This window comes from Miscanthus floridulus, chromosome 1 (assembly GCF_019320115.1).
Source record: "Miscanthus floridulus cultivar M001 chromosome 1, ASM1932011v1, whole genome shotgun sequence".
Taxonomy (NCBI): domain Eukaryota; kingdom Viridiplantae; phylum Streptophyta; class Magnoliopsida; order Poales; family Poaceae; genus Miscanthus; species Miscanthus floridulus.
Window position 1 is genome coordinate 29627305 of NC_089580.1, and position 22831 is coordinate 29650135.

Here is a 22831-nt window from a genome sequence, read left to right on the forward strand (position 1 = left end):
TTTCTCCTTCACTGCTGACCACCTTCCATCACTACCTCTTTCTCCCTCGCAGCCCTGCCTACTTGTGACCGCCAGCAGCAGCCACGCAGACGCCGGCCGCCACGTGTGGCCAAGCGGCCAGGAGAGGTGGCCATCGTAGGCCGGGCCTAGGCCAGGCGCAGGTGCAGCTGGCCGCTGTCAGGCTGCGCCACCATCCTCGGCCGCTGGCTTGACAGAGTCGTTCTCCCGCTCTGTGTTGCGTCGTATGGAAGAAGAAGGATGAAAACCGTATCTTGCAAGAGTATGTTTCAAGTGTTTCAGATGATTCAGACGTATTTTGCAAGTGTTGTATATCGATGTTGCCAAAGTAGATCGAGATGTTGCACATGTTATAATGACTATACACGTATGTTTCAAGCGTATGTTCCAAATGTTTTATCTGTTCCAGAGTATGTTGCAAGTGTTTTATCTAGGTATTGCAAAAATAGATCTGGATGTTACATATACATGCATGTTGTAAGCATATGTTTAAAGTGTTTTTAAGTGTTTCAAACATATGTTTTGCAAGTGTTTCATCTGAATGTTGCATATGTCTGCAACGGTTTTCAAAAGTTTTTAAGGCGTTTTCATAAGTGTTTCAGACGTTTGTTTCAAATGTTTCATCTATCTTCTTTTACATATTATAACTGTTGCATCCGGATATTTTTAAAAATAGATCGATTATTGCACATGCGATTTGTACGTGGAATCGGAATTCTGGCTGGATCTCTCTAGTGTCAGTCCTTAGCAAGAAGAGAAATCAGCTACGTCTACGGTGTACGGGTACCGGGTCCCAACTCCAAACAGACCTCAGGAACGAACCGCCTTGATCCGTTGGGCCCCTGCCGCTCTCTCGGACACAGCTCAGCCCACCCCAGCCCAGGCCACTCGCGACCCGCAGCGCTTCTCCTCCTTTCCTCGTCCACCCGGCCATCTCCGCAGCCACTAACCCGCAGCCCAGCACCGGCCGCTCCACGCCTCCCCACCTCCCTCGTTTCGGTCCGAGCACATCGCCTCCGCCGCTTCGTCGCCGTCGAGGTCGCACCACCATGGCGGCGCTCCTAGCCCGGCAGGCAGCGCAGGCGCTGCGCGCGAGGCAGACGGTACGAATCCCTAGCCCTTTCCGCCTGTGCCCGGCGCTTCCTGAGTCCAGATCCCCTCTATCCGCTCGCGGATTCTCAGATCGAGAGCCTTGTGACTCTGTGGTGCCGGTGTTTGTTCCAGGCGCAGCTCGGGCCGGCCGCGTCGGCGATGCAGGGGCACCTCCGTACCTACGTGAACGCGGGGATTCCCAAGCGGTTCAAAGGTCACTGCTCTCCCCCCTTTCTACTGGGCTGTTTGCCAGTATTTGTACCACAAAAATAATGCGATTCATGTTGCGCTGGTCACCTATATGTTCAGAGTAGTGTGCAAGAGCACTGAATTACGGGATGTATGAAACTGTTTGGTCTTGGGTTATTGATTGATTGTGTGTCATTCAAGTTTCAATCAACATGACATGCTCACATAGGACAGACTGGTGAACTTGAAATCAGAAATTGATGAGGATAATTCAGCCCAGTTCTATATGAGTGTCTGGTTTGCAACTAGTCGTCTGTTGATGAGTTTTAGTACCTTCGGCAGTGTGAAAGAGCAGTATATGAAACTTTTCAGGATGAGTTTTGGGTTACCAGTTAAATTTGACTTTCAAGTTTCAGCCAACACGAAATTCTCAAATATGAAGTTGTGCCCTGCCATCTTGGTTTATTTAAGTGATTAGGCAGATTACTATATGAGCTGTATTTATTCACACTTAGATTTCCATGGCCTCCTATGTGTTTGCATACTTAATTTGAATTCACTCAGTGTTACTGTTCTCTGAGTGTTTAATCCTATTTAATGACCAGAGGATGAGGAGAAAGAACAGCTTGCAAAAGATGTCGCAAAAGATTGGAATGCTGGTGAGTTTCTGATGATGTTTTTCTGTGCATTGGACGATTATGGTCATTGGCAATTTTGTTTGTTGCTGCCGGGATATTGTTGCCCCCCTCCCTCTCATTGTGATTTTCTTGTTTCAGTGTTTGAAAGGAGCATCAATACATTGTTTTTGACTGAAATGGTCCGTGGCTTGATGCTAACTCTCAAGTACTTCTTCGAGAGAAATGTTACAGTAAGTGGTGAATTTGGCATATGACGTTATGTGTACTGTAGTTGCATGCTTCCATTGACTGTTTTTATCTCACCACATTGCAGATTAACTATCCATTTGAGAAGGGTCCTCTGAGTCCCCGCTTCCGTGGTGAGCACGCTCTCAGACGTTACGAATCTGGGGAAGAGCGTTGCATTGCTTGTAAACTATGCGAAGCTGTAAGTTGTACTTATGTTTAAAGTTTTCTTACTTCAGATGATGAATATCAAATACAGCCAGGAACCAGTTGTTTTCCTGTCTTTCCCTAATAGTAGTTGTCAAATCAAATATTCAAATCCCAAAAATACCAGTTACCTATTTGTATCTGTGCTGCAGGGTCTGAGATTTTTAGCTAAATTGGAACTCAAAACCCTTATTGTGGGTCCTTTTGAGTTCATAAGAGTTACTATGATTTTAATATTTTAATGTATCTTGCCTTGAAAATATATTTGAAATGTAAGTCACTTGAAAGCAAAATCATTTTTGTCATATTGCTGCCCAATGTTTTAGGTGCTCCTTATCATCTTCCAGTTGTATATGGAGCAAGTTCATATAAGGTGGCCATGGAAATTTTGGAGGGGGCATTATACATTCAATTGTGAAATACCAGCAATTCATGATATGGAGATAAAAATTGATAGGCTCCTTGTCTCCACTAACTCATACTAGATTTACCAAACACTTTGGTAAAAAGTAATATATTAATTGAATATGCTTGCTTCAACATGTGGTGTTTCTGACTAATTTAGTATGGTGAAATGGTCTTTGTTATACTAGTGTAGTGGGGTATGTTTGGCTTATGATGGTTGGATTGTTGATGGTTCTTTAGTAACTAAGGTGGCAGTTATTGATACATAACTCTTGACTATTTGAGCAGATATGCCCAGCTCAGGCAATTACAATTGAAGCTGAAGAACGTGAAGATGGCAGTCGCCGAACCACAAGGTAATCAAAATGAAGCTCTCTCTCTCTCTCTCGTCTATAGAACTATGCTTTGCTCACTGTGTTCTGCAATTAAACTTTAATCTGAACTTGTGTTGCTTTTATCTCATCACAGATATGATATTGACATGACCAAATGCATTTACTGTGGGTTCTGCCAAGAGGCTTGCCCAGTCGATGCTATTGTTGAGGGGCCTAACTTTGAGTTTGCTACTGAGACACACGAGGTAAACTACGTGATTCCACTGTAGTTTTTATGTCAAGTTTTTTATGCCTTGCTGCTAAGCCTTGACATGCAAATGATGCAGGAACTACTGTACGACAAGGAGAAATTGCTTGAGAATGGTGATCGCTGGGAGACTGAGATTGCTGAGAACTTGAGATCTGAGAGCCTTTATCGCTGAATCTGTCTTCCATTGTGGTTGATAAACTGGGTTCTTCCATTTTCCATATTTTGGTCAACTAGCTGATGAATAAACAAACTCTATATCATAACTTAGATACCAGGTACCATGTTTTTGTACCTCGGCACCATCTGTCTGTTTTGTTCATTGCCTTGCTAAAGGTGGCACCAAATGTTCTTTAATGGGAAAATTCCTTCTGTAGCACTGAGCTGTTCTCAGTCAGACCTTATTTTGTATACAATGAAGCAGGAAGCTGTGCTCAGGGCTCATTGATTTGGTGAATGTTCACATGCTTGTTTTTCACTCCGTTTTTAAACAAGCAACGTTTCAACTAACTAGCTTGCTGTAAATGTCGTTTATTTAAAAACAAACGGAGGTAGTACCAAAATTTTGAACTTGGGATGTTGCAGGATACCGTTGGGTCCTGGAGGGTCTAGTCTATGTACGTGTCTGCCTATCTATGACCTTGCAGATCATGAAGCGGTGAGGAACTTTTGTCTGGTACTAAATCTGAGAGGTGGTGTCTCTGACATAAACGTATAATTTGTCTGGTAAATTTGAGATCGCGTCTCTGAAAACATAAAACATCATTTTATGTATAGATTGGAGAGTCTATACGTGTCTGCCTATTTATGTCCTTGAAATTTGTCTGGTAAATCTGAGTGTCGTGTCTCTGACATAACATCCTGAGATGGCGTAGAATATACTGCCTGCCTACCACGTTCTCTCTGTTCCAGAGTTATTAAGATCAACTTTTTTCTTTTTGCATATTTCATTTCATGTTCCACTTTCTACTATAAGACTGCGACACTTTGCTGCAGGTGAAGCTGCAAGAGTTAGCACTGTAACTTTTCCTCCACTTTGAGCATCAAAGGTGTAGTTAGATTCTGAAGGTGTTTAGTAACATATAAAAGTATTCTTAAATTCTCAAACAAAAGCTTTCGTAGCTCAGTTGGTTAGAGCACCCGTTTAGTAAGCGGGAGGTCTTGAGTTCGACTCTCAACGAAAGCAATTTTATTTTTGTAACTTTTTTTTTGCAGTTCGGTTTTTTGTTTTTTTGCAGTTCAGTTTTTTGTAACTTTTTTTTTGCAGTTCGTTTTTTTTTTTTTTTGCAGTTCAGTTTTTTTTTCCTTTTTTCAGTTCAGCTGAAGGGTTTTTTTTGTTTTTCTTTGTTGCTTTTTGTAACTTTTTTTTTGCGGTTCAGTTTTTTTTCTTTTTTAAGTTCAATTGAAGGGTTTTTTTTTTGTTTTTTCTTTGTTGCTCTTCTTTTTTGCAGTTCTTATTGCTCTTCTTTTTGTAACTTTTTTTTTTGCAGTTCAGCTTTTTTTTCAGTTCAGCTGAAGGGTTTTTTTTTGTTTTTTTCTTTGTTGCTCTTCTTTTTGGCAGTTCTTATTGCTCTTCTTAACTCTTTTTTGCAGTTCAGCTTTCTTTTTTTCTTTTCTTTTTGCAGTTCAGCTGAGGGTTTTTCTTTGTTGCTTTTCTTTTTGGCAGTTCAGCTGAACTTTGAGTTTTTTTGCTCTTCTTTTCGGTGGTTCAGCTGAAGTTTTAGGAACCTTTTGCAAAGTTTTCTGCTCTGCTCAATTCTCGCTGATAGACGGACAATGGCATGACTACATTTACACAAAATCAATAGAGCATCGCTTACTTCGTAATCTTGCTAGCATCGCCATTGGCAGTAAGTGTTCTATTTAGGTTATTAAAAGGTTGTAGATCTGTAGCTCATAGATCAAATTTATCTAAAGTAGTTTAAATATATTTATATATAGTCCAAACTAAAAACAAAATTAATTATCTTTATTGGATTTCTTTGAGCTAAGCTCCTGCGTGGGACTAAGGTCATGTTTAGTTGTACACCAGAGTTAGCCAAGCCAAATTTTAGTCTGTCGTAGAAATTTAGCCATCATTTAGTTCTAGGTTCATATTTGGTTAGCCTAGAAACTTTGGCGTGCGCCACTGCACCAGCTACAGTCAACCGCCTTGGTTTTTTTTTATAACAAGCGCTTTTATTAAGATTAAGAACAGTTTACATTATGGGAGAAAGGCTCTGTGTCAAGCTGAGGTTGGTTGCATATGCATCGAGTTTTTTTTGTTATATGATACTTTAAACAGAAATATATATTTAAACTAAATATCTGACTTTTCAATTTCATTTCACCATTATTCTCATTAGGATTTTATCTACAAAACAAGACCATACATGTCTATATTCTGATGAAGAAAAAATAATGACAAACTCTACACATCATACTCATGGTTGTGATAAAATTTGGCTTGGCTCTTATCCAAACAATATTTTAACCGTACTGGCCAAATTTTGGCATGATTATGAACCAAACGACACTGTTTTGTCCCAACCCCTGTTTAGGCATGGCTAAATTTTAGCTTGGCTTGTCGTGGCCTACAACCACTAAGTTTAAATTCAATTTTGGGAGATATCTACGCGCTAAGCAAAGAACTAGTTTTCAAAAGGGAAAAGGTATTTAACAAAACAGACCGGCCAGTCTAGTACGTTCTATACCTCGAGCATATCTCAGTCGAACAAGGAAAAGCAACATAGTATTGTTGCGGTTGGTTCGGAGACAACATGGGGTGTGAATATCCGGCAACATGCTTCTCCAACCCCACAGCCTCCGCTCGCACGGGTCTCTCCCACGTTGTGCTGGCCGGCGCCGCGCCCGCGCACGTATAGTCGCCCGCGCGCTTCGCTCCGATGACGGAGTTGCGCGATTTGGGTGGAGCGTTGGCGTCGCCGGGGAAGGAGGTGCGGGCAGGGCGGCGACGGGGGTCGCAGGCAGGCTAAACAACGTGAGTTTATCGGGACGGACTCGTCACTGACTCACTGTACAACCCGATCAAACAACGTGAAAAAGGAGATCGTCCCGTCCCGTCCACGACCACGAACAAACACACCCCCAAAAGTACACACATATCTTTGGAACCAACAGTGCTTAAGCGAGATACTTCAATTATGACATGAAAGAATGCAACCTACTAGAGCAGTTCAGCAAGTGACATGAAAGCAAAAAACAACAGTACCCAGGACGCAAACGCAAAAGGTTTTTCGACACCGAAACATGGCTCGACAGCCAAACAGATTCATGCGCAGATCAGTACTCCTCGTCCTCCTCACCGTCATCATCGCCGCCCTCTGCAGCAACCTCCTCGTAGTCCTTCTCCAGGGCGGCCAGGTCCTCGCGAGCCTCGGAGAACTCTCCCTCCTCCATGCCCTCGCCAACGTACCAGTGCACGAACGCACGCTTGGCGTACATGAGATCGAACTTGCTGTTGATGCGGGAGAACACCTCGACGACGCTGGTGGAGTTGGAGATCATGCACACGGCGCGCTGCACCTTGGCGAGGTCGGCCCCTGGCACCACCGTCGGCGCCTGGTAGTTGATGCCGCACTTGAACCCCGTCGGGCACCAGTCCACGAACTGGATGGTGCGCTTCGTCTTGATGAGGGCCACCGCGGCGTTCACGTCCTTGGGCACCACGTCACCACGGTACATCAGGCAGCACGCCATGTACTTGCCGTGCCGCGGGTCGCACTTGACCATCATGGAAGCCGGCTCGAACGCGCTGCTGGTGATCTCCGCCACCGACAGCTGCTCGTGGAAGGCCTTCGCCGAAGAGATCACCGGCGCGTACGAGGACAGCATGAAGTGGATCCTCGGGTAAGGAACCAGGTTGGTCTGGAACTCATTCACATCCACATTGAGGGCACCATCGAACCTCAGGGAAGCAGTAAGTGATGAGATCACCTGCACACCAAAACAGTTTAAGGCATACATTTTAGCATCTGTTTCAAGGATGTATGAACAAAACCAGAGCACATATGTATGAACAAAACCAGCACATCCCCACCCAGTATAATGCAATTGTTCTACCTGAGACACAAGGCGGTTCAGGTTGGAGTAGTTGGGCCTCTCAATGTCGAGCGAGCGCCTGCAGATGTCATAGATGGCCTCATTGTCGAGCAGGATGGAGACATCAGTGTGCTCCAGCAAGGAGTGGGTGGAGAGCACGCTGTTATAGGGCTCCACAACAGAGGTTGACACCTGGGGAGATGGGTACACAGTGAAGCCCAGCTTGGATTTCTTGCCGTACTCCACAGAGAGGCGCTCAAGGAGGAGTGAACCAAGGCCAGAGCCGGTTCCACCACCAACAGCATTGAAGACCAGGAAGCCCTGAAGCCCAGTGCAGTTGTCAGCGAGCTTACGGATGCGGTCAAGGCACAGATCAACAATCTCCTTGCCAACTGCATGAACAAGAGCATGATGCATCAGTAATCAAAACATAAATGAGTTGAGATGAGCTTATTCTGTGGAACACAAAGTTTTTAGATGGGCAATTACTTGTGTAGTGGCCACGGGCAAAGTTGTTAGCGGCATCCTCCTTGCCGCTGATGAGCTGCTCAGGGTGGAAGAGCTGGCGGTAAGTGCCAGTGCGCACCTCGTCGATCACAGTGGGCTCAAGATCAACGAAGATTGCACGGGGCACGTGCTTCCCTGCACCAGTCTGGCTGAAGAAGGTGCTGAAGGCGTCATCATGGTGTCCCGCGGTCTTGTCTCCAGGCACTTGGCCATCAGGCTGCGTATAACAGAAAGGTATTAAATGCAATTCAGATCATATCGTGAAAGGATCAAAGGATCATGGTTGCAAGGGTTCAGCATACCATCAATTTAATTAGTATTTGATTCTAAAGGCATGATGGCAACTCATATTCATAGGAAAGGGAAATTTCAGTTTAGTCATAGTTGCACAGCACAAACTAAAGCGGCATTCCCATATTCTCAATTGGAATCAGATCGAAGAAATGGAAACAACATGGGTCAATTTTACAGAATCAGAGCTTGATTCACAAAATAATACAAGTAGAATTCAATCAACTCCTAGATGACAACAACAGAAACAGATATATCGCAGTTCATAGGAAAGAGAAATTTCATTACAGTCAAATTACAGTTGCACAGGACAAACTAAAGCATCATTCCCCTAGACCAATTTGTAATCAGATCGAAGAAATGAAAACAACATGACTAGAATTTACAGAATCAGAGCTTAAATTCAGGAAATAATAATACAAGGAAAATTCAATCAACTCCCAGTCGACAATAACAGATACAGAGATAGCGCAGTTCAAAGAGAAATTTTATTACAGCTGCACAGCACAAACTAAAAGCATCATTCCCCTAGACCAATTTGGAATCAGATCGAAGAAATGAAAACAACATGAGTAAAATTTACAGAATCAAAGCTTGATTCACGAAATAATAAGGAGAATTCAATCAACTCCAAGTCGACAATAACAGATACAGAGATAGCGCAGTTCATCCACGCACAAAACAGATCCAAACCGACCACGGAACGGCCGATGAGTAATTACGACAACGCAATCCGTCTGAGAATAGGCGTGACCAGCAACAAACGGGTGCATACGAGATGTAAAATTCGGTCGGAACAGCATGTTATTTCCGCCGCAAAGTATTAATCGCAAACGAAATCCACAATACACCCAAACACAGGATGATCTCAGTTTAAATCGCGCAGGAAATTTCGAACCCTAGAGATACTAGTACTACCAACAGATCTGACAAAAAAAAACCTAACCACTTCACCCCGATTCAAGTACTAACGCCCTGCAACTGCGAATCGTAGAACTCCTCGACAACAGATCAGAAATCAATCGAAAACGATGATAGAAACGCTTAGCGAGGAGGATAATATGACGCGATCTTACCTGGATGCCGTGCTCGAGGCAGTAAAGTTCCCAGCACGCGTTGCCGACTTGGATGCCGGCCTGCCCGATGTGGACGGAGATGCACTCCCTCATCTTCCTCCCCTCCTCTCAAACAACCGCGCGCGACGGCTTCGGAAGAGACCGGGACTCGCGCGAAGGCCGGTCGGGGGAGGACGGTAAGGGGAATGGTCGAGGATCTATCGATCTGTCGAGAGTGGAAGCGCTGGCGTTTGTGAAGACGCCGAGGTGAAGCGATAAATGCCTCCCCGCCCCGCGGCGGCTTTTATAGGCAGAGTGGGAGAGGCGGCCGCGGCCGGCCCGTGATGGTGTGGCGCGGCGCGGTAGACCTAGCTCCGTCTGGTTCGGGGCTGACGACGTGATGGTGGCCCACGGCGCAGCCTCTGGGTTAACGACCGTTTGGCTTCGAACGGCTCTGAGGCTTGCGTGATCAGCGGCCGGCAACGGTCGGAATGAGCTGTGGCGGGCGGGTCCCGCGGAGCCGGCGTGCTCGGGGTCTCGGCGATATTTACCTTCGGTCGTGGATGTTGTGACACGGACACGTGGGACCAACGGATGGACAGAAATATTTGGGCCCCATTGGAGCATCGATGCGGGTGAGATTTGTTTATGTGATGATGAGGCTGGGGAGCCTATGGGAGGACGGACGTCAGGCGAATGGAGGGGAGCGGCGGGTTCTGTTGGCCGGCCGTTTCAAATTTTGAAATTTGAAACGGCGTATCGCACCGTTGCGGGAAAGTACAGGATTACCCTTCGGCGCTTGGGCCTGCTGACTCGGCCTATGGAAGGAAAAAGTCTAAAACACACCCTGACATTTAGCACTCCGGTTGATTCACACCCTGAAGTTTAAAACCGTCTAAATAACACCCTCAACTATCCAAAACCGTTTAAGTTACCCCTGCGCTGGTTTTAGGGGTGGTTTTGCCACCGTGGCACACTAGCCTGGCAGACTTAGCCACCGTCGAATTTTTTTTCTTGATGATCTCATGCTTGTCTCCAGAGATGAAGTTATGTAAGGGCCTGTTTAGTTGGTGGGGAAAATAATTTTGTGTTTCGTTTATGGGATGTCGGGAGGCTTTTTCTAATACTAATTGAAAAACTAATTACACGGGTGGAGATAACTTTTTGAGACGAACATTTTAAGTCTAATTAAGCCGTCATTAGCGAATTTTTACTGTAGCACAATATTGTCTAATCATAGATTAATTAAGCTCAAAAACCTCGTCTCGAACAGCTGAGTCTAAATATGCATGGTTTTTTTTACTTCATTTAGGCCTCCATGTACGAGTCGAAACATCTATGTGATGGATGAAATATTTTGGTGAAGTGGAACTAAACAGGGCCTAAATTCAATAGATTGATGTTGCCCAACAATAGATTGATGTTGGGTAAATTATTGTTGGGCAACATCAATATATTGAATTTAGGCCCAGTTCCATTTCACCAAAATATTTCACCCATCACATAGATGTTTCGACTCATGCATGGAGGCCTAAATGAAGTAAAAAAAAACTCATGCATATTTAGACTCAGCTGTTCGAGACGAGATTTTTGAGCTTAATTAATTCATGATTAGACAATGTTGTGCTACAGTAAACTTCGCTAATGACGGCTTAATTAGGCTTAAAATGTTCGTCTCGAAAAGTTATCTGCACCCGTGTAATTAGTTTTTCAATTAGTATTAGAAAAAGCCTCCCGACATCCTATAAACGAAACACAAAATTATTTTCCCCACCAACTAAACAGACCCTTACATAACTTTATCTCTGGAGACAAGCATGAGATCATCAAGAAAAAAAATTCTACGGTGGCTAAGTCTGCCAGGCTAGTGCACCACGGTGGCAAAACCACCCCTAAAACCAGCGCAGGGGATAACTTAAATGGTTTTGGATAGTTGAGGGTGTTATTTAGACGGTTTTAAACTTCAGGGTGTGAATCAACCGGAGTACTTAAGGTCATGGTGTGTTTTAGACTTTTTCCGCCTATGGAATGGCCTTGGCCGGCCAGTTGCAACCGTAACGGCCGAGTATATGTGCATGGATAGAATCTCACTTCAAGTGCTGCGATGCGAAGGCATCACTAGCTGCCCACACGATAAATAAAAAACAAAGTGAAATAACTAATTCCTCTGGTCTTTCTCACACACAGCTCCATTTTTTTTTGTTCAATTTCCGATAGTCCATGCCTCAGAAGTTAGCAGCACGTTCGCTTGGTCGTAAACGATCGTAAATTTTCAGCCGGAACAGTGTTTTTCTCTCACACCAAACCAGCCAGCAGTAAATAATCCACGATCATTTACGGTCTCCCGAACATGTTGTAGGTCTACAATCGTTGATGGTTGTTTCCGCTATAGATAGGTGAGAAATCTATGTAAATTTCAAGCTAAATAAAAGCTTCGCCAACATATTGAAATCAATACGAGTACATCCAAACATTCCTTTAATGTATACTATTCTAGAATTTTCATCACCGTCGAGTCTAAGATCATTTTCACCATTAATTTTGCCATTCGGCGGTGAAAGTGGGTGGTGATAACAAGCCTCATCGCTCCCATTCTCAAACTGAGATAGAAAATAATTATCACCGTCGGGCATTATACGAACCTACACTGCTACCAGCGGTTTGAGCCCACCGCTGCCCACACCGTCCACTCTGCAGTAGTTGTTGCTCATGCCATCGCTAGTTGAATCAGCATCGTTGTCTCCTCGCTCCAACCCATCGCCATCTCCTCGACCTGCCCGCCATGTGCTCGTGCCACCACCCACCACCGCTATTGCTAGATCTCTCTCTGTGTGTGTGAGAGAGAGTGATGAAAATTGAGAGATGAAAAGAAGAGAGAGGGTGAGGATGGGCTCACCTCCATACGCATGGTGGCAGCTCATGCGTCGTGCGCAAAAGGGTCGCGCGCTCGGCAGCCATTGCTAGGGCGTCGTGCACCGGGGCAACCGCACGCTGGGATCACCTGTCGGTGCCTATGCACCGCTTATGCGCCTTCCCCTAGGGTTTGTCGTGCTATGCGCTAGTGATGGGTATGGAGACAGAGGGAGGGAAGGAGGGAGAGGAAGCCAGCTGTGGGAGTGAGGGAGGGAGATAAAGGGAGGATAATGGGACCATGGATCCGTTCCCTCTTGCGGCAACCAATTCTAGAATGCCATGCCCCCACCCGGTGGTCGCTCCAAGAAAGCACGACACAAGAAGCTGATGGGCAGGTAGGTCAGGCTGGAGACAAAGACACTCGCGGGGTTCAGGTTGACGCTTATGCCGAACGAAAGGTGAAAATTATTTTCACTGCCTGTTCAAAAGAAAACCCCCCTTTGAAAAAAATGCTAACTTTAACCATCAATTTTTAAAAGTGGTACTTATTGACAATATAAGATTTCTATTTTAAGAGTTACTAGGTGTCGGGTATCATAAAATAGGGTACCTTGAGCGTATACCGAAAATATTGCCTAGACCCCGTTTAAGACAAAACCAAAAGGCAAACCATTGGTTAACCCCTGGCCTCGTCCGAACCCACCGGCTCTCCGCCTCGCTCGAGGCCTCGCATGGAAGGCCTCGACGGCCTGCCAAATCTCCGCCTCGCTCGAAGCCTCGCACGGGAGGCCTCGGACGGGGAACCAATTCTCCGTCTCGCCCGAGACCCCGTGCGTAAAGCCTCAGACGAGATGCCGATTCTCCGTATCGCTCGAGGCCGGCTCAGCAACAACCCGTCGCTTCTGCCTTGACCAGTATCCCCGACCGAGCGTCACGTCCCATTAATGCGCCAACCACTCCCGCGATATCAGCCGGGCGACGGCTCGACACTACGGAGCGGCCAACGAGACGGGAGGTCGCATCAACGCCATACCGTCCAGGACAGGATGGGGTAGGGGTTATCGGGCACTGTGCTCTGGTGTTGTGCTCACGATCAGCGCCCGCACTACACTGCGCCACCTAACTCCTGCCCTAGGAACAACGTGGCGTGGGGAGTCAAGTCCGGGTCACCATAGCCTCGGAATCAGCGCACGGGACCAACTGCTCCCCCTGAGCCTCGGCAATATACTTCAGGGTCTCGGTAATCTCGGGATTTGCGCCCGTCGAGCCTCCCACGATGGCTCGGCCTCGGCACCAACTGAGTCTCGGCTTCTCACACAGTCAACACACGGTGACTGATGCGTCGACCGCCACACCCCGCTTCAAGATAACACTGGAGCTCCCACGACGTACAGGGTCGGATGTGATCGGCGCGTCACCCCAGTACTTCAAGGACAGGACCACTCCATCGACCATGCCGCCATAGTAATAGGCTACAGGGCTCGGACATGCCGCCTCCGTTCGCACGATGCCGACTAGCTAGCGCATGTATCACCCATGTCCCCCTTCAACTATAAAAGGGAGGGACCAGGGCCGTTCTAGGGGGATGGACGTTTACAATTAGGCTAACGCCCACGTGATGAACTCACGCATAAACACACGGACGAACACACGAGCTTCCCCGCTGCTTGAGATCAACATCTCAAGCAACCCACGCCGATCCACGTAGAGACCTGGAACTAGCTCCCTCTCTCACCCCGCTTGTAACCCCCTACTACGAGCATTTCAGTGCAAGGAATACAAGATCGAACTCTCAGACTGGACGTAGGGTACCTGTCGGTGTTTTGGACCGGCGGGTTCTCAACCAACTAGTAAATTTATACTACGTGTTCCTAATCCCAGATGGTGATGCAAAGAGACACAAGGTTTATACTGGTTCAGGCAATCAGTGCCCTACGTCTAGTCTGAGAGATCGATCTTATATTCCTTGCACCGAGATACTCGTAGTAGGGGGTTACAAGCAGGGCGAGAGAGGGAGCTAGTCCCAGGTCTCTTCGTGGAGTGGTGTGGATTGCTTGAGATATTGATCTCAAGCCGTAGAAAAGCTTGTGTGTTCGTCTGTGCGTTTGTGCTTAAGTTCGTTGTGTGAGCCTAGGTCTAATTGCCTGCCCCCTAGAAACGGCCCAGGTCCTTCCCTTTTATAGTTGAAGGGGGGATAAGGGTAATACATGTGCTAACTACATGGCGTCGTGTGAACGGAGGCAGCGTGTCTGAGCCTTGTAGCCTGTTTCCTGTGGCGGCGTGGCCGACGGAGTGGTCCGTCCTTGAAGTACTAGGGCAACACGCCGGTCACATCTGATCCTGTGTGTCGTGGGAGCTCCAGCGTTACCTCCAAGCGGGCGTGGCGGTCGGCGTGTGGGTCACTGTGTGTTGACTATGCGAGAAGCCGAGGCTCAGTTGGTGCCGAGGCTGAACCGTCATGGGGGTCTCGGTAGACGTGAATCCTGAGGTTGCCGAGACCCTGATGTAGATGGCCGAGGCTAGGAGGGAATAGTTGGTCTCGTACGCTGATTCTGAGGCTATGGTGACCCGGACTAGACTCCCCATGCCGCGTTGTCTTTGGGGCGGGGGTTACGTGGCACAGTGTAGTGCAGGCGCTGATCGTGGGCACAGCACCAGAGCACAGTGGCCGGTAATCCCAGCCGTGCCCTGTCCTAGTCGGTATGGCGTTGATGCGACTCCTTGTCCCGTCGGCCACTCTACGATGTCGAGCCATCGTTCGACTGAGATTGCGGGAGTGGTTGACGCATTAATAGGACGTGATGCTCTGTCGGGAAGACTGGTCGAGGCGGGAGCGATGGGTTATTGCCGAGCTGGCCTCGAGCGATACGGAGAATCGCTATCTCATTCGAGGTTGTATGCGCATGGCCTCGGGCGAGACGGAGAATGGGTTCCTTGTCGAGGCCTCCCGTGAGAGGCCTCGCGCGAGGCGGAGATTCATCAGGCCGTCAAGACCTCCCGTGCGAGGCCAAAGGTGAGGCGGAGAGCCGGTGGGCTCGGACGGGGCCGGTGGTTAACCAACGGCTTACCTTCTGGCTTTGTTTTTTATGGGGTTGAAATGGTTCTTTCGATATACGCTCAGGGTACCCCATTTTATGGTACCCGGTAGTAGCCCCCGAGCCTTAGGGAGAGCATGAGCGCTCTCCTTGAGGTTTTGACGAGGCTTGACTTGTGGTAGCTCCTAGCGGGACGGTGTTTTGCACTTTGAGGCCTCGGTGGGTGTGCACGAGCGCACCCACCGGGTGTAGCCCCCAAGGCCCTGGGGGAGTGGATTCATTCCCCCAGGGTCTTTTTCTCACATTGAGCGAGAGATTTTATTGCATTTGCCGAGCCCACAAGTGTGAGTTCGGGTCGTGGGGTTGCAGCAAGGTCGCAGGAAGGGCTCCCGAGCCTCCGCACGGAGTGAGAGGGCGATCAGGAGCTCCCCTGACTTTTTGTATGACCCTCGCGCTTCCTTTTCGCTTGGAAGGAGGGGGGAATATGCCAGGCTACCCTTGGTGGATGCGAGCGGTGACACTTTCGGTGAGTTGTTATCGGGTAGTCCGAGTGGAGGCCCATGCCCTGTTCGCTAGGGGTCGGCTAGCGGTCCGGAGATGCTCTCCAAGAGTACCAGAGGGTTTCTCTAGTGGGTGCCGGGGCTGTTTGCCAGGCCCCGGTGGCTCGGTGCCTCCCTACGGTGGGATCCCATTCGGAGACCTCCCTGCCGGTCTCGGACACGACTTAGGATGTCCCGAGTGATCGTTTGCTCGGGCCTTGGCCATACGTGGGCTCGCCCGTAGTCGTCCCTGACTTTATTGCCCTAGGGCGGCTGTCGAAACCCTAGGGGGCCCAGCCTTCGAACCCCTAGACCGTAATGGGCTCGATGCCCTTTATCGTGTTTTTAACGAAACTTCTAGCGCGGGCCTAGGTCGCTTGTCTTTGTCTTGGGTGCAGGAGGAGCCCCCAAGCCTCCGCACGGAGCGAGAGGGCGGTCAGGGGTTCTCCTGGCTTTTTTGTTCAACCCTCACACATCCTTTTCGTTCGGATGGAGGGGTTGTTTGTTGAGCCCATTCGGGTGCGAGCCTGGGTCGCTGGGTCTTGGCAAGGTTGCAGGAAGAGCCCCCTAGCCTCTGTATGGAGCGAGAGGGCCGTCGGGAGTTCCCCTGGCTTTTTATACGCCCCTCGCGCGTGAGGGTTTGTTTGCCGAGTCCCCCTTGTGTGCGAGCCTGGGTCACGGGGTCTCGGCATATCTGTAGGAAGAGCCCCCTAGCCTCTGCATGGAGCGAGAGGGCTGTCAGGAACTCCCCTAGCTTTTTGTATGACCCTCATGCTTCCTTTTCGCTCGGAAGGAGGGGTTGTTTTGCCGAGCCCCCTCGAGTGCGAGCCGAGGTCGCTAGGTCTCGGCAAGGTTGCAGGAAGAGCCCCTTAGCCTCTGCACGGAGCAAAAGGGCCGTCAGGGGTTCCCCTGGCTTTTTGTACGACCCTCGCGCTTCCTTTTCGCTCGGAAGGAGGGGTGGAATGTGCCAGGCTACCCTCGGTGGGCACGAGCGGTGGCACTTCTGGTGAGCTGTTATCGGGTAAGTCCGAGTGGAGGCCCGTGCCCCGTTTGCTAGGGGTCGGCTAGTGGTTTAGAGATGCACTCCAAGAGTACTAGAGGGTTTCTCTAGTGGGTGCCATGGCTGTTCGCTGGACCCCGGTGGCTCGGTGCCTCCCTACGGTGGGATCCCATTCAGAGACCCCCCCTGCTGGTCTCAGACATGACTTTGGGTGTCCCAAGCATTTTCGTTTGCTTGGGTCTCGGCCCTGTATGGGCTCGCCCACGGTCGTCCCTGACTCTTTTGCCCTGGGGTGGCTGTCGAAACCCCTAGGGGCCCAGCCCTCGAACCCCTGGACCGTAATGGGCTCAGCGCCTCGTTCCTTCGTTTGAAAGGAATAGGGTGGGGGGATATCTCCCTCATCGGCTCGACAAAGGCCAGCGCACCTTTTGAGGCGATTTTCCTGGGGAGGTAGAACGACGCCTACCGCTACTGCGGTTGGACGCGACGTGGTGTCAGTGGATGGGACGTAACTGTTCCCACGATTTAATGAGGAAAAGGTGGGCACGTGGGTGGTAAAATCGGATCGGGATTAACTGCACCGGGTCTGGGAGAAACTTCCCCGATTTCGTCGTCTATCCGTTTCACCTTCACCCTACATAAATACGCAACGAGCCTCGCCCCCCCCCACCTTACCTTGCCTGCATTAGCTCTACCCCCATTGAGCTGTCGCTAGAGCAGCGAGCATCGGGAAGAAGAAGGGAGAAGGGCGAGCTAGAGAGAGAGAGAGATAGAGAGATAGACTCACCACCACATTCGAACCCTCCACCGCACTCATGGTCGGCGACATCGTTGTCATCGAGGCGGACCCTTGGGATCCATCCGACGTCACCGTGGAGATGCTTCAGTCGCTCATCGACGGCGGACTCCTTCGTCCGATGACCGACCCCAACAAGCTGGTGTGGATCGCTCTGTCGGGCGAGCCAGAGCCGAGGCCTTGCTACGGTTACATCGTGAGCTTTGTGTCCTTTCATGAGCGTGGCCTCGGTGTCCCGGCGGACCGGTTCATGCGGGCGCTCCCACACTACTATGGCGTGGAGCTCCACAACTTCAACCCCAACTCTATCGCGCAGGCGGCCATCTTCGTCGCTGTCTACGAGGGGTATTTGGGGATTGCTCCCCATTGGGAGTTGTGGCTCCATCTCTTCTGGGCGGGGCATACCACCAAGCCGACGGGCACATCGAGCACAAGGAAGGCGGTGAGGGCCGGCGGCTGCACTCTCCAAGTGCGCCAGGACCGCCAGCACCTCTACATCCTGGCCTAGCTCGCATCAACTAATCGTCGATGGTACATGAGCTGGTTCTACCTCCACAAAGACGATGGTGGACTTCCCCCCTACACTGGATGGATTGTGGGGAGCTACCCAGAGAGGTGGAAGTATGGCGTCCCGAGGGAGGATCAGCCCAAGCTGCAGCTGCTCCTGGAGGGGCTGCAGAGGCTACAGGACCGCTGCCTTACTATGGCTATGGTCGTGGCCACCTTCCATCGCCGGAGGGTGCTGCCACTGATGGCTTGGTGGTGGCGCCTATTCGAGATGAGGCCGGATGAGCCGATCGTGGGCATCCGGATGTCTGCCTTCGCCCTCTCTGATGAGGAAATTCTTCGCCGAGTGAGGGAGACGGTGGATGCGAAGCTGAGGAGCGGTGGTCTGACCACCCCCGTGATGCGTCCGTCGTGGGGGTTCCTCTCGCTGGTAAGTCACGTGCCGCTGCCACCCCCGAGCCCTCTCCGTTTCTCATCATTTCTCGTTCCCTTATGCGCATTCACCGTTCATGTAGGGGATGAGGGACGTACGAGCCTCCCCGCCGCCTGTTCCCGAGGATGCGAGGCGGCGGGCGATCAACCGGGCGCACGCTGAGGCACAGAAAAAGAGGAAGGACGCCAAGGTGGCGAAGCGCACGAAGCAGATTCTCACGCACGAGAAACTAGATGAGCGTCGCCGGCAGCAAAGGAAGGACAGCCTCCCATTGGAGGAGTCCCCATCGCCGTCGCTATCGACGGATGCCTCGGATGAAGATGATGAGGGCGAGATAGGGCGGGGTCCCCTGGACCATCTCCTTGACATAGGGGAGACGGTGCCCGAGGCATTGGCAAGCTGCCTGGCGCTCCCAGGAGGAGGAGGAGGAGCTGTCCCGGGGTCGACAATCGCCCGCCCCGGGGCTGAGGCCAACACGCCCGAGGCGCGGGCGCTGGGCAAGCATGCCGTCAGCCTAGTGGGCTCAACGGCAGTAGTGGAGCAGGTGGCGGCGGGGGCGATGCAACCACCCCCGCAGAGGACCAAGGGGACGCCGGGGTCCGTCGAGGACCGGCCGGCGTCGGCGGATACAGAGGCCATGCTTCTACCACCGCCACCACCTTTGTAGACGAGGGTTGCCGTGCCGAAGCAGTTGTAGCCTCGCTCGAGGTAAGCGAATTTTTGGCAGAGCCGCAGTGTTTTTCCGTTCGTTCTTCGGTCTCATGCTGACCCTGCAAGTGTTCTGTTCTTAGTCGGAAGCGTCCTATGGAGGTGCCTGCCCTGGCGCCCCTTAAGGCACTCAAGGTGAACCCCGGTTCTACCGCCCACTGGGTGGCAGAGGCGCAAGCCGCCCTACAACATGGCGCGGTGTCGGCAAGGGCTGACCCGAAGGAGCCAGCCACCCAAGGAGGGGCTACCGAGGCGGCCTCGACACATACGGGGGAGAGAGCACCTACGCCCCATGAGGGCGAGGCCCATGAGTCGGATAGGGCCGAAGTGCCCTCAGTTGCCAAGGCCGCCGAGGTCGAGGCCCCCTTGGTCTCTGAGGCTGAGGCGGCGGAGGCCAGGGCGCCCAGGACCATTGAAACCGCTGTAGCAGGCGCCGGAGCCCCCGCGATCATCGAGGCCACGACGGCGAAGGCCAGAGCCCCCGGGACCACCGAGGCCATGATGGCGGAGGTTGGAGCACCTGGGACCACCGAGGCCACGATGGCGGAGGCCGGAGCCCCCGGGACCACCAAGGCCGACGTGATCGCGGTGAGGCCGTCAGCCTAGGAAGTGGAGATGAAGGCGGCAGAGGCCTCAATGGCACCCTTGGGTCAAGGCCCGCCGTTGTTGTAGGAGAGCGCCCGGTCGGTGGAGGTCCTTCCGATCTCCTCCGATGATACTTCCCGGGCGTAGGAGATGGCCGACGCCGAGGTGGCCGATGCCGTGGAGCAGCCGGTTCTAACCCCGGGCGAGGGAAGCTCGGCCCTCGCGCGGGTATGATCCGAGCCCCATGGGTAGGATCACCCGCGTGTCCTGTGGCAGAGCCGGGACGACCCTGGGGTGGAGCCTTTGTTCGCCCTCAAGGACATGGCCGAGGGCGGGCGCTGGGACATGTTTGAGTAGTACCGCCAGCTGGTGGAGCGGTCACTACGAATGACGCTATCCATGGTGGCCGACGATCTGCCCGGAGTCGCCCAGGTTTGTGCTTTCTTTTCTCATGCGGTGTTGTCTTTTCCGAGTTTTCCTGTAGGGATTGACCCCTATTCTATTTCCCCTAGGAGCTCGAGACCCGATCCTTTGGGAAGTCGGTCTTTCTCCGGTGGGAGAGGGCCGTCTAGGACTAGCTTCAGCGGCAAAAGGGCCTTCTTGCCGGCGCCAACGAGCTCCTGTCGGCGCGGAGCGCAGAGGTGGAGGACCTCTGCCTTCGTTGTGCCAATGCGAAGGTTGAGGCGGCCATGGCCCAAGAGCAGGTCGCCCCTCTGGCGGCGTGGGTCAAGGAGTTGGAGGAGGAGCTCACCCACATGGCCGGTGATCAGGATGCCTTCAGGTCTTGAGCCGAAGAAGCCACGGCCTCGAGCAAGGCTCTTGCTGGGTAGCTACGAGCGGAGCAGAGTGCGCACCAGCTGACAAAAGGTGCCTTGGATGAGGCCCTTATGGTGGTTGAGGCCTCCTAGACCGAGGTTGTGGTCTGGAGGTGAAAGGCCGAGGGTGAGTCCTATTCCCCTCGTTTTATTCACTTTTCTTGTATTCACCCCCTAATTCTCTGGTGTGATGCAGAGCTGGGGAGAGAGGCTTCTAGGGCGGCCGAGGCTACTCGGGTCGAGGCCTAGCGCCTGAAGGAGAAGGCCGAGGCCCTGCGTTGGAAGGAGAAAGCTGAGGCATCTTGGGTCGAGGCCCGACGCTAGGAGCAGAAGGCCGAGGGTGGGTCCCGTAGGCTTCTGTCCCTATTTGGCTTGTTTTCCTTTGCGCTCAACCCCATTCCGTTTCTTGTGGCGCAGAGTCAGAGGCGGAGGTCACCCGAGCAGCTGAGGCTTCCGTCGCAGTGCAGGCGGTGCTCGAGACCGAGATCGGGGAGCACGACGCGCTGAAGGGTGCTGTCCGTACCGCCTGCGAGGCCCTGGGGTCGAGGGGGTTTAGTCAGGTAGCTCCCTTGGGAGCCGTCTAATTGCATTGAGCGGTCAAGTGCACGAGCGGCTCTGAGGAGCGCTGCATACGGGCGTCAAGCGCGCACTGGCCATCATCGCCTCGCACTACATCGGTGTTGACCTCCAAGCCATCAGCGATGGCTACGTCCTGCTTGATGATGACGAGGAGGCCGACGTGGTGGTCACAAAGCTGATGGGGGCGGCGGAAGACCCCGGCACGGCGCTGGCAACGTTGTTCAAAGAGGAGGTGGTCCCTCCCTCGCCGTCTGCCGATGCCGGAGGTCCTGAGCCTTGACCTAGGCCCAAGAGGCCATGTAAATAGAATAGGGATTAACCTTGTATCGTGACGCTTATGTCCATCGAGGCCTCTTTTTAAAGTACTCGTGTTTCTTAGTCGTTTTTCTTGTGTTTTCGAGCCTCTGCCCTTTGTTGTCTCTGATCAGATTTCTTTTGCAAAAAAACCTCCTTGGAACCTAAGCCATCCCTTGGACGAAAGGTGTCGAGGGAGTGCCGTAGCCCGGGGGCATAGGCTGTCTCGTGACTCTACCGGCCTTCTGTCCCTGGAACAGACTTTTCGGTCCTTGGGTTTTTTACAACCGATTCGTTAGAGCGTGCTAGAGAGTTTGGCGTAGGAATTTTTTCGAAAAACAACTTTGAAAAAGGTGCGTGGGACTTAGGGGGGAGTCCCCCATCTAGCCCCTAAGGGAGGCTCAGTTCTGCAGAGGCAGAGTCGAGTCTCCCTTACAGTGTTATTGTATTACCGAGACCCACGATGGGCTCGGGGGGGTGTGTTTCTCGAAAAATTAGAACAACTAAAGAACGCTTCTCAATTGTATTCCGAGAAACAATATACACAATGCTTGGAAATTTAAGGGTAAAAGCGACGTAGTTGTTCTATGTTCCAAGCGTTGGTGAAGATTTCACCCCTCTCATTGGCTAGCTTGTAGGTCCTGGGCTTCAGCACTTGGGCGATGATGTACGGTCCTTTCCATGGTGGGGTCAGCTTGTGGTGGCCCTTGTTGCTCTGTGTCAGCCTCAACACCAGGTTGCCTACCTTTAAGTCTCGGCTTCGAATGAGCCGGGCCTGATAGCGCCGTAGGGCTTGCTGGTATTTGGCCGAGTGCAGCAGCGCGACGTCTCAGGCTTCCTCCAGTTGGTCGAGGGCGTCCTCGCGGGTGGTGCAGTTGCTTTGCTCGTTGTAGGCCTGTAGCCTCGGGGAACCATATTCCAAGTCAGTGGGGAGGACGGCCTCGGCTCCATAGACCAGGAAGAAAGGTGTGAACCCCGTGGCTCAACTGGGAGTGTTCCTCAGGCTCCAGATGACCGATGGGAGTTCGGCGAGCCATTTCTTGCCAAATTTCTTCAACCGGTTGTAAATTCATGGCTTGAGGCCTTGTAGGATCATGCCATTGGCACGTTCCACTTAGCCGTTGGTCCTTGGGTGTCCTATGGCCGACCAGGCCACACGGACGTGGTGGTCATCGCGGAACATCAAGAATTTTTTGCCGGTGAACTGCGTCCCATTGTCGGTGATGATGGTGTTAGGGATCCCAAACCTGTGGATAATGTCAGTGAAGAATAGCACTGCTTGCTCGGATTTGATTTGACTGATCGGACGAGCCTCGATCCATTTGGAGAACTTATCGATTGCTACCAGTAGATGGGTGTAGCCCTTGGGGGCCTTCTACAGAGGCCCGACCATGTCGAGCCCCCATACGGCAAATGGCCAGGTAATGGGGATGGTTT

General features: G+C 51.3%; 2 protein-coding genes and 1 non-coding gene across 4 annotated transcripts; 2 read left to right on the forward strand and 1 right to left on the reverse strand.

The window, feature by feature from the left end:
- The first annotated feature begins 888 nt into the window (after positions 1 to 888).
- Positions 889 to 3800, forward strand: LOC136477186 (uncharacterized). Of its 2 annotated transcripts, none has more exons than XM_066475259.1 (8): positions 889 to 1121; positions 1243 to 1324; positions 1905 to 1958; positions 2076 to 2167; positions 2251 to 2364; positions 3063 to 3130; positions 3243 to 3354; positions 3436 to 3800. In XM_066475259.1, the coding sequence occupies exons 1-8, from the start codon at positions 1068 to 1070 to the stop codon at positions 3529 to 3531; spliced, it is 672 nt and encodes a 223-aa protein (XP_066331356.1). In that variant the 5' UTR covers positions 889 to 1067; the 3' UTR covers positions 3532 to 3800. The 2 variants fall into 2 exon arrangements, with proteins under 2 accessions (XP_066331356.1, XP_066331364.1); XM_066475267.1 differs by having other exon boundaries at positions 894 to 1121; positions 1201 to 1324.
- A 668-nt stretch (positions 3801 to 4468) lies between these two features.
- On the forward strand, positions 4469 to 4542 carry TRNAT-AGU (transfer RNA threonine (anticodon AGU)). The gene has a single exon. It is a non-coding gene; the product is annotated as a tRNA-Thr (tRNA).
- A 1937-nt stretch (positions 4543 to 6479) lies between these two features.
- On the reverse strand, positions 6480 to 9528 carry LOC136471622 (tubulin alpha-3 chain). The gene is made up of 4 exons (XM_066469401.1): positions 9272 to 9528; positions 7887 to 8121; positions 7419 to 7789; positions 6480 to 7292 (listed from the first exon to the last, which is right to left on the reverse strand). Exons 1-4 carry the CDS (start codon positions 9362 to 9364, stop codon positions 6639 to 6641), a joined length of 1353 nt encoding a protein of 450 aa, XP_066325498.1. The 5' UTR covers positions 9365 to 9528; the 3' UTR covers positions 6480 to 6638.
- Between the last annotated feature and the right edge of the window lie 13303 nt (positions 9529 to 22831).